We start from the raw sequence: 14,631 nt of genomic DNA, 5'->3' as shown, positions 1-14,631 counted from the left end.
TGGACATTTGAAAGTGCATTTAAGTAAGAAACAATTCAGCAAGCAAGCAAGGACAATAACAGCTGGCAGTTAGACGTTTTCATTCTCCTACAATAACTAGCTAATGTCTTAAGAATTTGCCTTGCTCAATGTAATTGACAAACAGAACTGCTTCCCAGAAATGTACAAAAAAAGGAAACGTCTAAATGAAAAAACCTGTGTTACAAAAACCAGTCATGGCGCCTTTTGGATGTCCAAATGGTTTTTTGCGAAAACATGAAGGTAGTGAATGGTCATGCATACGAACCACATTTTCCAGCCATGTGTACATTGTGTATGCTTGCATGATTCGGCTTCATTTAGGAAGCTTTTACTAAAAATAAGATCTGCATACCAAGTATGCGGAAGTGTTCAGGAGTGTCAAAGAAACAAAACTAGAAAACAAGGGCGGATGTCATTCATTTATACAATCATGTTATTAAACATAATTAAGTTTCTAAATCTGAAAACGTTTTTTTTTTTGCATCCACAAAGCAAAATCTCTCAGAACGTGAAGCTGAACAATACACTGTCCAGTCTCAAAGATAAATGAAGGGAGATGAGGAGCAACTTCTTTGGCACCATATGGTTGGCATTAAATTAAGCAACTAAACAGGCACAGACATCCAACCAGAACAGCAAACAAGCTGTCTTTATATCCACTCAGGACATCTGCTGCATTTATCACAATATGATGGATAAAGTAAAAACACGGCTTATACACATGCCTTTTTTATTATACAAACTTGGCATGCTCTTCATTCAGAGGTCAAATTACTTAAATCAAACTAGGCAAAGTCTTAAGCATTCAAACCTCTATTCAAAACTATTTGCACACACCGTAGTGCCCCATTTACATAATAACGAGTCTTTCTGTGATTAGTACACTACAGGCGTGATCAGCAGTGAAAATGTCAATCCCACCTAACCAAGGCCACAAAAGCCTCCTCTTCTTTTGTGCTGAAGTCAGGGATCAACGTAATTAACGGTCGATTGGCTTCTAGTAAAATAAGGAATTAAAACTATAATACGTTGCCATTGGCTTCTGGGTTATTGTTACAGATATACAGATGAGATGTACAGACTATCCGACTTTGAGTTCAAAGGATGAGTTCAATGAATGATCTTTAAGTGACAAAAAAATAAGCTGCAATTCCGTCTGCTCTTCTCTTTAGACAAGCAGTCAGAACACTGTGGACTTTATGGAGTTAGTTATCATAGCTGCAAACTCATTAAACAAATGTGTAAATAATCGTAACTTTAACCACAATCAAATCTACACCCCGAGGTAGAAGTAGAAGGTGTATACTTCAGAAGAGGTTTCTGGAAGCAAAACGCTTTTGCCTTAGACAAGCTATATGAAGTTAATTAAAAATTTAGGGAAATAAATTGGATCTGGTTCATTCTACAGTAAAGAACTGCAGATGTGTAAAAAGGACACTGCATTCATCAAGGCAATTTTATGTTAAGCGCTTATGAGCATCACAACAGTACTGACAGACAGCTGGAACCAAATTGCTTGTGTGTGTCAACACACTTGGCCAATAAACCGATTCTGATTCTAATTCTGACAGCTTTTTCAGGATATTAACAACCCCCCCAAACACACACATTCCCCCCAACCCCCATGACTTTTACGATCTGTCCTCCAACTCAGCAAATTTAAGGAACATGCACCTGTGTGTGAGCGCAATAAACACAGGACATAGTGAGCATAGTGAAAGTGATCGCTCTGAGGATGATACATGATAATGAAGATCTCATGTAAGTAGTTTTTATAAATTAAAAAAAATAAAATAATAATTGATTTGAACCCCCCATAAAAAAATAAAAACAAATAAAATAAAATAAAATAAATAAATAAAAATTGAGAGGTTTATTTCTTCTGTCCTTCTTGTTATGCATTTGCAGGCAATACTATGAGACACTAATTCACTATTACACCCACCCCCCGTGTGTGTGTGCGCGCGCGCGTAAGTGAGAGCGCATTTGCATCTGAGTGGCAATGTGAGTGCACACGCAATCTTGAGAGAGAGAGAGAGAGAGAGAGAGAGAGAGAGAGAGAAAGAGAGGGAGAAAGAGAGAGGAAGAGAGAGAGAGAGAAAGAGAAAAAGGCTCCTCTTATTATTATTAATTCTTCCCCATCTTAAATCAGTGCATCTGCCTAAGAATAAACTGTAATGTCTGCACTTTGTCATTAACACTGAGCCACAACACACTTCATGCAGTAACTATTGTGTCCAAAGGGTTTTAGTACAACACTGTTGGTAGAAAAGAGAGATGATACTGTACCTAAGGACCTTGCCTACAGCCCGAAGGACCATTTTACACTTTAATCCGCTTTTTGAGCTTTTCTGAGGGTGCATATCCAATATGCCACGATCACAGATCAAATCTTGACAAAGCTGGTAATGTCGCTCTCGCGCAGCAGCAGAGTCTCGCGCGTCCTCTCTCTCTCTCCGCCGCTATTACACGAGGACGAAATTGTGGAGTCAGTCAAAGCACCGCCCAGGTAAAGGACCAATCAGAAGGCCGGGGGGCGGGGTTTAGCTAGTGACCACGCGGTTTGCAAGCCAAAGGATTCTTACACGTGCTGTAATCCATTCTCAGTTTTTTTGTATTTTTAATACTAGGGGTATTAGGCAAATCTTATTCTCTTGTTAGAAGCCACAGAAACCAAACCATTTATTCTATATTAAAGGATTTAAACAATTTTCCATATAAGTAAATCCATGTGACTGGTTATTTATATGAATAATTCTAAATAAATATTATAACAATATGCTTAATAGTGAATATTGATGTACACACACACGCCTCCGAGTGCTTTACAATTTTAGTGTAGATATTTAGTGTTTATTGTCTTTTATGTATTGTTCTGCACTGTCTTGTCTGTCTTGTCCTGCACTGTTTGCACCAGGTTGCACCTTTATGTATCTAGGACTTACTTACTAAGTCCTTATAGCTCTGTCTTTGTTTTATGTAGCACCATGATCCTGGAGAAAAGTCTGTGTACTGCAACAGCTACGGTATAGATGGTTGAAATGACAATAAAAGCTTCTTGACTTGACTTGTTATTTGGTAAAGCAGAAGCCATGCAAATACAATACATACATTTTTTTCCTGCATCTATACACTGATTAAAATGCATACCCCAATTCATAACTTAAAAAGCTCCCTGTAAGAAATCCTTACAGTTCATAGATACACAGTCGAACACAGATTTACAATTAACAGACAATTACTTAATGCTTATCCATACTGACATTATTCACCATGTTATTAATAAAGTAATAAGAGCATTAAAAGCGTTGCTCCAGGGAAAGCACAGGGTTGCTCTAAAAAACATCTAATAGCAGTGGAGGATCAAGCTGATAAAGGCTTTTAAACATAGCAGGTATTTGCTAAAACCATGGATTAAAAGCATGTTCAGACAACTGAAACACCACTCATGACAGTGAACCTTGCCTGAAGCCTAACTCCACAGATGGAAGCATGTCTTTACTCAAATCTGATGGGGAACTTCAAAGTAAAAAAGAAAGACGTTGATGGCAAAACTGAACAAAGTAAATGACATGAATGGTGTTCAAATGAAAATAGACTTTCAAAGTGAAAAGAATTTAAATGTAAACAGATTAATTACAGACCACAGCCTTTGCACAATACGCATTTAAGAAAAATTAAAATGAGTCACAACACCACTATACACAGTGTTGAATACTCAGATCAGATTGGTACAAAGGCGTGGATAATGGCACCATATTGGCAACGGTCATCTACCCAACACACACGAAAAAAGATACAGAACCTTTCCCTGCCATGTATCTTTTTCAAAGTGTAAAGTGAATAGAACGGCTTTAGAAATGATTAGAATTAGAATTTAATAAAACAAAATAAAAAAAAACTGGCCTTAAGGTCCACTTCAGCACCATTTATTAGCATATAAAGTAAGAGGTATTATAGAGACACAGTACAAGGTACAGAAAATGAACCATTAAGGGTAGCATACTGTAGGTACAGTTTAGTACTTTTTTAAGTGGGTGTAAATGGATATAAAAACATGCATACTAGTATGATAAATAGCTAGAAACAGATAGACCAGCCTACAGTTCAGTCACATATCTGAATCATTCGTTCACTGGATTGTTTTACTGTGTGAAACTGTGTTCTGCTGAGAGTACACAGAGCTATAAGATCTGTGGTAGACAGTTTGCTCTAGTTCTAGTAGATAAACTTTATGTTCAAATGAACATCCCACTAATGATTTGAAATGACAAACATTACCTCTAATGATTTCAGATTGAGGATTTATCTTTATGGTTATGTTATTCGGTCATCACTAATCATTTACTTATATTCTAATACCTTCTACATTACGCAGTGATCTTTAACATCTAACAATTTAACATCAACACATGCCAAAGCAATATCCTAATAACATTTGTTTAATAATATTGATTATATTGGCAGGGCTAGAAAGTTTTATGTCTTGTAACATTTTGAAATAGCTCTTAATATGCTGTATACTGTTGGCATGCATATCTGTCTCTCCATCATAAATATAAACATATATATACATATATATATATATATATATATATATAGAGCACATTGATAAGGCATGAGAATTTAGCTCAAACAAGCTGTTTATCATGAATATAAACAAACATACACACACATTATATATATAAATATGAAAACAGCTTGTTTGAGCTAAATTCTTATGCCTTATCAATGTGCAAAATCACCATTCTAAAAAGTGTTGCATGAAAATGTGACAAGATTTGGAAAATAACGTCACTGATGGGTAAAAATAGAAAACACCTACAGGCAATGTCAACAAAAAGACTGGATTTTTGCTTGCCTGACATCAGTGGAATCTCACACAATTGCTGCTGAATACACACGCTAGAAATGGCATTTACTCACTCACCATTTATTTATTCTGGTTTACTGACACAAACACACACGTTGCATTCCTCACATGTCAAAATTGGTTCAGGGAAGTTTCAAAAGGTTTAATTTTTAAAATTTGTACTACGGTAATTGTGGAAAAAAATGAAAAATTGTGGTATAATAGTCATTCTGTAAATCAGAATCAAGTTTGTTGGCCAAGTGTGTTGACACTCAAGGAATTTGGTTCTAGCTGTTTGTGACTTGATGATAAAGTCTCGATTTAAAGTCTAGATTATAAAGCACAAGCATAGAAGAGAAAAACACTTCACTGATTAACTAAAGTGTTAAAAAAAAAAAAAAACACCACTTACTTGACGTTACTGAAAAACCCATCACAATTACATGGTGTTTGTGTGGTGGCCTGAGAAAACCATTCACATGGTGAAGCTGACAAATTCTATTATCTATATTTAGGAACGTTACAAGTTTATTGACCACAATTGTGTCTGTACATCAAGATCTAACAAATCTGGGTAACATTATATATGAAAAGGGTTTATTTAAAGATTTTACTCTGACTCTGCTTTGTGAGTGTGTGGGAGTTTTAGTAATACACAACTGATGAAAACTATTGATCTTTAAAGCTGCCTTTATTTCTTAGCTTACTGACAGATGTAAGTATAATGACTATGCAGAATTCCCACACATTCCGGATTAGAGTACCTTTATAATCCCCAAAGTGAGAAGGTCACTATTTTTAAAATTGTTACAGTTATAGATTATTAGAAATCATTACATTAACATCATGAAACATTTAAAGAGTTTAAGTAACCATTATCATCACTCATTGAAGTCAATCTAATGCATCACCTACCTCTATAGGACAAATGTGTGTACATGTATACAAACACACACTAAAATACATATATGTGTGTGTATTTGAATATGTATATATGTATTTGAGTGTGTGTGTATATATATATATATTATACATACACATATACAAACACAAATACATACTAATAATATATATATATATATATATTCACATACACACATACATAGAGAGAGAGAAGCACGTTTTCAGATTATTTACAGGCTAATCATTTTAAAAGTTTGTACGTCATCATCTGCACAGTGTGTAAGCTCTCTTCGGTTTTGATGATGCAGTAATTTTGACAGTAGGTATATAATTGTTACGTTTACTTCCCTATGACGCTCATCTTGACAAAAGATGCTAAACTATTGCAGAAAGATACCCTAGGAAAAGATTAATGAAAATAAAATGAAAGTACAAATAATAAATAAATAAAATATATTTATGGTTTCTGTAAGCTGAACTGATGATATAGAAAGCCATTTTCTTTGCCAGGTGTGGCTGTTCTAGCCAGAATTGTGGCCAGACTGTGACATCAGATGGATTTTCCCACCTGACAGTCACATATTTTTAACCTACAGTACATGTGATAACATCAGCTCTGTTTACGCAACCGTACGCATTTGTGAAGAGCAACTTTAACATTTGAGATGTTGTACGCTCATGAATTATACTCAACAGCCTGACCTTTAAAAAACAAAACATTTTAACTCATTAGTAATTGTACAATCTAATATTGATTAAATGAGGTGTTTGGCGTCATCAAAATTTAAAATCCTTTCCAAGAAGTAATCGCCAAATAATGGTGCTCATGGCTAATTTGATGAACTGCAACAAATGTGTTATCTATTCGCTTAATATCTCAAAAAAATATGGGCCTATGATTGAACAGTTAATTGGTCTCTCACTTAACAGCAAATTTTAGAAGCAAAAATCCCAACAGAAATTTACCTTAGAATTTAAAAATCAATCCATGCTTGTTTAGAAAATGGTTTTTAAACTAATACAAAGCAACAAGACATACATCTACCCTACTCTCTTTCTCTGTCTTTGTTTGAGTATTATCAGTCTTTCTCTCTCCCTTGCTGCCCTGGAGCTTTGCTGGAAGGCGGCCATGGTTAAACCAGTCCTGTATCTGTCTGCATTCCAGGAGGGGGTTAGGGCCTGCAGGCACCAGCACGCTCTGTTGCCTGCTAACAAAATACACATACACACAAACCGAAAGTCAGACAGACAGCTGGACAGAAATGCTTCAATTTCAAGTGCTGGCATCAGTATCTTGTTATGGGTCTAATCTTACAAGTCAGCAGAGTTTTCAGAACAAGCCTGTTCAAGCTGCATCTAGATGTTTTTAGCCACTCTGGGGTTTCGTTGACACAATGGATTCATCTTTTCAGTTCATGGTACTATTCAAATTAGGTCAGAAAAAGATCAGGAGATGCAGACGTGGATAGTGCAAACGCCAACATGGAAGAAGAGGCCTGTTGTGGCATGTTCACTGGACTGTGCCAAACTTCCTGCATTCCTATGGTTGGAAACTATCTGCATGGCACTGGGCTGCACCTGGTAAAACAACTGACTGTTTTGAGCCAAACATCTCTACCATGCTTTATTCACACCTCATGTGACCTTGAGTTGTTGGTGTAACATGATACGTTGTACAGATTTGTTGTGAGAATAAGAATTTGGGAAGGAAACAGTGCTCCAACTTTCATCCACAGTTATTTTAAAAGGAACACAATCTCTATTTACTCATCTCGCTGCCTTTTAGAGAGCACAGTCACAGAATCAACATCTGCAACAAACACCTAGTGTACTTCCATCTAATATTTACTGACTGCGCCTGTAGAAACACCTGTAACCCATGGAGTCAACATTGATGTGGCAGCAGCACAAGGCATAAAAACATGCATATACAGGCCAAGTTCACAAAAGGAATCACAATTGAAGGAAAAGTATGATCTCTATGATTTTGACCATAGCATGTTTTTTAGTACCAAAGGGGCTCGTTGAGAATTTAAGAAACTGATAATGCATTCAACAGTCAAAAAAAAAAAGCGTCATGTGAGCAACAGTTCTGTGGGTGGAAATGCCTTGCTGATGAGAGAGATCAGAGGGAAATAGCCAGATTGCTTCGAGCTTCCAGTATTCCAGGACAGAATAACTCAGTACCCACAAAACATCAAACCTAAAACAGCAGAAGGTTCCACATCCATCAGCCAAGAACAATAATCTGAAACTACAACGGCACAGACCCACCAAATACAGACACACATATGATTACACACCCCTAACTGAATATGTATCCCACAAAAACTTCAGAATTAGCCAAGTGCTAGTAATGACTAATAATGAAATGCATTTGAATGCATACTAACAAAAAAAAAAAACATCTATGTCTCATCCTAAGATTTATTATGCATCCAATAACTGGATCTCAGTTTTTGTCTCAGTAAATATTTAGCTGTGATAAATAAGCCTACTGAGGATAAAAAGGCTGTAGTACTCCTCTAACACAAAACAGCTAGTTTTTTCTACTAGTTATATAAATCGTTCTACATCTCTTGTACACTTTACTTATGACAAACAGCAACATAACTGGAGGGATCCAGGATTGTTAGGTGAGTGCAATAAAAGGCTCACCAGCACCCCAGTGTGGATGACAAACTACGTTGCTGACTGATTGAGGCTCAAACATGAAGCAATGCTACACTCCAAGCCTGCACAGATCTCCATGTTATGGCTCATCTTATACATTTACAGCATTTGGTAGACACTCTTATCCAGAGCGACTTACATTATATCATTTTTGTACAACTGAGCAATTGAGGGTTAAGGGCCTTGCTCAGGGGCCCAACAGTGGCAGCTTGGTGGATCTGGGATCAAACTCACAACCTTCCGTTTTGTAGCCCAACACCTTAACCACTAGGCTACGACATTCCACTTATGGCACACATTTGTTATGGCTACAGCAAAAGGCACATCACTTTGTATATATTTAAAAATGCCTATTCTAATCCCAGGCTAGTATTTATTCCAGGCTTATAGCAAACAGAGGCCCTGCTTAAACAAAGAGAAACGTTCCTCGTCGTTAGGTGAAAGGGTACGCGATAAGCGCTGTGTGTTGTAAACACAAGTGTTCATAACATGAGGGCCAAAAGGAGTTGAACTCAGGCCATGTGCAAGTGTGTGAGTGATGTGAAAGTATGGACAGAGAAGGACTTTGTGTGTATAAAGGGACAGAGCTCTACCACAGTTGGCCGTGTCTTTACAAGACTGATCGAGAGAAGGAAGAGAAGCCAAGAAATCAGAGCCAAGTGTAGTGCACACAAAGAAAGTGCAAGAGATTTATAACTGTGGTCAGTTTTGTTGTCTACAATAAACTTCATCAAACCTTAGAGACCTTGGATAGCTTTGTGTAAGCTAAAGATACATTGTTCTTGACAACTATAGTAACTATGCAAATAAAACGGTGCGCAAAATAAGCATGTGATTCAGGATGAATTAGTAATTACTATAGTACACTGTGGTACATTTTTCTAGCCAAAATATTTAAAAACTGTTTGTAACAGGATACTTAATATTGGCAATGTTTCTGTTCAGCCGAGAGCTACTAATTTCCCTGGTAAGTTTTTAGCCAAGACTACAAGTTGCAGCCATGATTCATACGCCCCATTCACCAATTTCATATATTTAGTCAACTGTTTACATTGTATTTTTATATCTATATATTATAGATGTGTTCACAATTTTGGGAAATTTGGGTCATTTGAAAAATTACTCAACTTTCAGATGTTGTTGTTTCTCCACTTTTTGTTCTGTACTTCAGATGGTGCATCATGTGGTACAACCAAAATAAGGGCGAGTAGCGGCATTGCATGCAAGGGTGCATCGCAACTGATCCTGGTCTTTAATAGAATTGCACCAAGAATCATATCAAAATGCATTTAGTTTTAAAATTCCTCAAAATGCTTTTCTACCCAAATTCTACCACTGCAGAGAAGAAAGAGAAGGCAGGATGCACATTAATAATTTCAATAATCCCATTAAAAAAACATATGCAATTCGTCATCATCATCTAAAAAAAATCCACTGAAGTGTGGTCAACCAAATTCAGTGGTAAAGCCTGGTGCCCAGGTTTTCACACATTCAATTGGCACACTGCAGGGTTGATAATTACATGTTGCTCATCAGGAACAAGATCAGTAGGAAAGAAGGAAACCAAGGGATACACACACACACACACACACACAACCATTTACAACAAACACAGCTAAATAACCGAGAACATTAATGACATCTCAGCCCGGGCCAAACACTAGCAAAGTTCAGGAAAACAACTGATTCTCAGTGTATTGCTGCTGAGACACTGCTGAAAAACAAGTACACCCTGATTGGTGAAGTGAGCTTGCGACATGCACTTGGATTGGCTGAGAATCCGAGTTCAGGTTAGGCTCATGGAAAGTGTTATGTTTGTAAGCAGCTTACAGAGCCGCTAGGAGACAAGACACCAGAGAATAAGTCATGCTGAGTCTCTGCAGAACTGCGATTCCACAACAACAGCATGTCACGCTAAATGCCCCAATCCCAGAGAGGCAAAGCCAAGACCAACAAGCAAGTAACCGCTACAAGAGGCTTAAGTTCTGGCTGTATTCAATGTTTAACAAATCAAACAAACTGAGTTAGAGTTGTTCATTTTTTATGACAATTAATCCTCCTTCAATCAATCATTAAGTCAATTACATAAAAAAAAAAAAAAAAAGTAACAATGTCCGGGCCTCTAGTTAGATCATTTATATTTATCATTTTAATGTCTATGCAAGGAGTTATTGTAAATACTGAGCACTTAAGTCAGGAACAATTTACACAAAACAGATGATGTGAGACAAAGTGGGTGAAACCGAGTCCTGTGTGGCAACGTCTTACATACAAAGAGATGGCATCCATTTTCAGTACTGTGATGTTGAGCTGAAATAAAAAAAAAGCGAAGCCTATACATGTATTTGGGGTAAAAGGAAACCGGGCAATGCACTTAACATGCCAGTAGATGGACCACTATTAGGTGTTTGCATGGTGCTCTATGATGAATTCACAACCTATCAGTGGTGTATTCCCACCACGTCCTGAGTTTTCCCTGGTACAGACACTAGGTCCACCTTTACACTGACCAAGATAAAAGCATATTAAAATCAGTTTACAATAAAGGAATACATGAAGGACAAATATTCTACATTGTCTTTATAGACCTCTTCTATATTGTCTTTATATTTTGTATTTGTCAATGACTAAAAGTAATTTGCTAATTGTGTGTTTATTTGTTTGATGAGGTCCACACAAGTCAATTCATTCTGCAAAGAACTGCTGCTGTGCTGTTTTGCTGCTCTAACACACCTGAATAAATTCAACATTAAATAAGCAAGCTCATCATGAACAGGGACTGAGCAGGACATGGAAAATAGGCAACGGTGCAGTACAAAGTCCTGCCTGTGTACGTTCAATAAGCTGTGCACATCCTGTCCTGTATAGCTTCCCACTTTACCTCATTTAGCGTGTCTCAGAGATTTGGTGTCCTGTGACGTGTAAGCAGAAACATGCTTCAGTGAGCATTACCTTGTCCTTCATTGTGCTTCTCCTCTGACAAGTTGCTTTGTGATTTTATAGAATAGATTTTAAACACAGCACAACAAAAAAAGGCACAAAAAAGATCTTTTCTACTTTGAATGTCACTTAGCGTAAAGAGAAAGACAAGATGGCATGTTTAGAAGTCTAGCACATAAATTTTGCAATATGCCTAATTGCCCAAAAACAAATTGAAGTATGAACATCTGCCAAGCTCTGAGGTAATCAGTCAGCTACGTGCTGGCAGGGTCGGAGTGGGAGAGCTCTTTCCTATGCTGCCAGGCACCGACTGAATGGACTGACCTTGGGAGCTGATGCGGAGTGATTGTGCAGTATTCTTGTTTGAGTTACATCGTGTGCTTACTGCAGCTTTAAATGCATAGAGAGAGAGAGAGAGAGAGAGAGAGAGAGAGCAAACACAGGGGGTCTACAACTCCCCTTACTGGGAGATAAACTGAGGAAAAAAGTTCTAGGGAATAGGAGACCAAACACCTAGTGACGCAATTTAAATTTAATAGCTACAGTACAGCTTATACGACAAAGATATATATGATTAAGTAACAATATACAGTAATATAACTTTGAGGTGTAGGCATAGTATAAAGCATAATCAAGTCCACATACAGAAGTCCTTCTTCATCACAGAATAACAGACTTTCAACAGAGAGGTTTTCCAACTCCACAGCTCCCCCTAACGGCTTAAACATTCTCACCTACGACTGTAAACACATTAAATGATGGACATTTTGTAATTAAAAATAGTCTAAAAAGTTAATATTCTTTTTTATTTGGTACAAGTACTGTACATTTAATGGCTTTGGTTGCTCAAATATATTAGACTTATTGGGTGTACTTTCAACAGTCATTAAGTGTAAAAGTGTACAAGTTTTCAATGACTGTCTCTGTGAATCACAGCAAATTACTCAGTTATTCAACATAATCAGAGACTCTACTGTATATGATTTTACTGTTAGATTATTAGATAATTGCATTAAAATGTGTTCAATCTGAAATGTGAAATCAACTTATTATTATATAGGAGCAGAAAATGCTAAAAGAAGATAAATTGTTGAAAAGACAAGTATAAAAGTATAAAAACCCAGCATGGGTTAATTCACCAAATAGGTCTCATCATGTAAATGTTAATGCAAAGGACAAAAGTCTAACAAAGCGGGTTTAGTATTCCAACTTGAGACATAACCCTTTGCCACAAAATCTCTGAAGCTATGCTGAATTCAGCCAGTCATGAACAGATGCACGTCGGACAAAATTGAGGCTCGCTCAGACCACAAAACAGATAATACTTCTTGTCATTCCAAAAATAGGTTAAACACCTTATGTTTAATGTAACGTACCATTACATTCTACTGTGATGGCATTGAGTCGTATGTAATTAAGCGTTTGCTTATTTCAGAAAGACAGTAGTGATTGCAGCAAAATGAAATAAGAAGCTTGTAAACTCAGCCAATACTTTGTTTACATTATTCCAAACAGGAAATGGTTTTAGGATGGTGCAAGTTGTTGCAGCGTACCACCCTTCGTTTATACTAGAAGCGGTTAGTACGAGTGGCTCATTTCAGCCTGCTCTGAGTTTTTCCATTCATCGAGTTCTTTATTGACTTGTGTGCCATCTTACACCGACCTACTGAAATAGAAAGCCAGGGATTATTAAATAAACTAGCACACTGAAAGACATTACAAATAACAAAAGTAACAGGACTAACAAGATCCTTATATACTGAAAGCCAAAGTTTGATTGACAGTGGTGATAAGGAAGTGCTCAATGTATCACCTGGGGTAAACTAGGGTCCCAAAGCAAGGGAATTCTGCTAATGAGGGCAGAACACAACCCAATGCAAGCAAACAAAGGCCAGGCTGTTCCTCCAAGTGCGTCTATTAGAATGGAAAGATGAGGAAAGAGGCATGAATCACTACAGTCTGATGCTTTTAACCAGACACAGATGTAACGCTTTACTCTTGGCGAGCATCAGCAAGAACCCTGGAGCTGCAGCAAACAGTTATATATAGAACCTTTCTGCAGTGGGTATAAAACCTCAACCACAAGGGAAAGGAAAAATTCTGTTTTATCCACACTCCACATATGAGCACATGCTTGCATTGACCTGATTAGGCTCAGAAAACTTTTTATTATAACAAACCAATCAGAAGCATAGAGCTGCCACTATCCTCCAACATGGAGAAGTGTGTCCTTGGTACTAGGGGGTGGAGAAGCTAAATGACAACAATGACAATCCAAAACAGGCAGTGCCCTCAACTTTACAAAAAATAAAAGCCATCATGATAACACAAAACTCACGCCAAGGTCCCTGAATGCCCTTAAATGCATCTTACTACACAGCACCAATCACCAGCAGCACTGGAGGAGAGGAGAGCAGCAGAGCAGAATTATAACTACTACTAAGAGAAAGGAAACTTAACATTCCTGCAGGCTCAAAGTAAACAGCAAGACAAAAAGGTGCAAAAATCTGGTACCTATAAAAGAAGCAGTCGCAACACACTAGAACCCCCATGCAGCTGGTGTTGTGTTTAGTCTCGGACAAGGTCCAAAAAGTCCTCCCCTTATTCCCTTGCAGTCGACCTCCAGATGTGAGAGACTACAGGTGAGGGAGAGGGCTGTTACAGCTTTGGCATGGCTGCCTGCAAAGTTCTGCTGCGGCAATCTGGCCACGTCACTCCCTCTCTCGATCCCAGCACAGAGTGAGACAGCGTTAGCTTCTGACCGTTTCCCCTTGGCACAACTCAGTCAGCAAACAAACAGCAGTGTCCGCAGTAGGCGAGTGCTGCCGGTCTCGCACGATCACTCAGCAATTATGTGTTCCGCGCTGCTGCTATTGCCATCCTCTCGCTCCCTCCCTTCCTCCTTCCTTCCCTCCCTCCCTACCTCCCTTTTTTCCCTCCCCTCTCGCTCTACCCCCCCTTTGATACTGCTTCAGTCTCTAATCATAAATCTCTCTCTTAAAATGTACGAGTCCCACCCCTGTTCATTTCAGTTCCTCTTTCCACATCTTTCTCTCTCGCTGACTCGGCCTCTTGAGACGGGTCCATTACATTAGCAAATAACATTTGCAGCAAATTGCTGGTTGGTGACCAAAGAAAAAGCTAAAGTCAGGTATGTTACCAGATTTTTACTGCCTTTTTTTTTTTTGGTGCTTCTTGCTAATTTTTTCTCCCCACTCTCCCCTGCTGTGTTTGCCCATTAT

The 14,631-nt window shown here is 37.9% G+C and overlaps 1 protein-coding gene across 4 annotated transcripts in view; it reads right to left on the bottom strand.

The window, feature by feature from the left end:
* mob2a (MOB kinase activator 2a) overlaps positions 1 to 14,631 on the bottom strand; it is a 40,972-nt gene that overhangs the window by 6,266 nt on the left and 20,075 nt on the right. Inside the window, exon 1 of one of the 4 annotated variants that reach the window (XM_060887382.1) lies at positions 13,904 to 14,230. The exons of 2 other annotated variants lie outside the window; for them this stretch is intronic. In XM_060887382.1, the coding sequence (XP_060743365.1) occupies positions 13,904 to 13,941 (38 nt within the window). In that variant the 5' untranslated portion in view covers positions 13,942 to 14,230. Of the gene's footprint in view, positions 1 to 2,310; positions 2,489 to 13,903; positions 14,231 to 14,631 lie in introns of those variants that run through there. One more of the 4 variants, XM_060887381.1, reaches the window with a different exon arrangement.

This window comes from Tachysurus vachellii, chromosome 14, assembly GCF_030014155.1.
Source record: "Tachysurus vachellii isolate PV-2020 chromosome 14, HZAU_Pvac_v1, whole genome shotgun sequence".
NCBI classification, from domain to species: Eukaryota; Metazoa; Chordata; class Actinopteri; order Siluriformes; family Bagridae; genus Tachysurus; species Tachysurus vachellii.
This window is presented reverse-complemented; position numbering and strand designations above follow the sequence as displayed.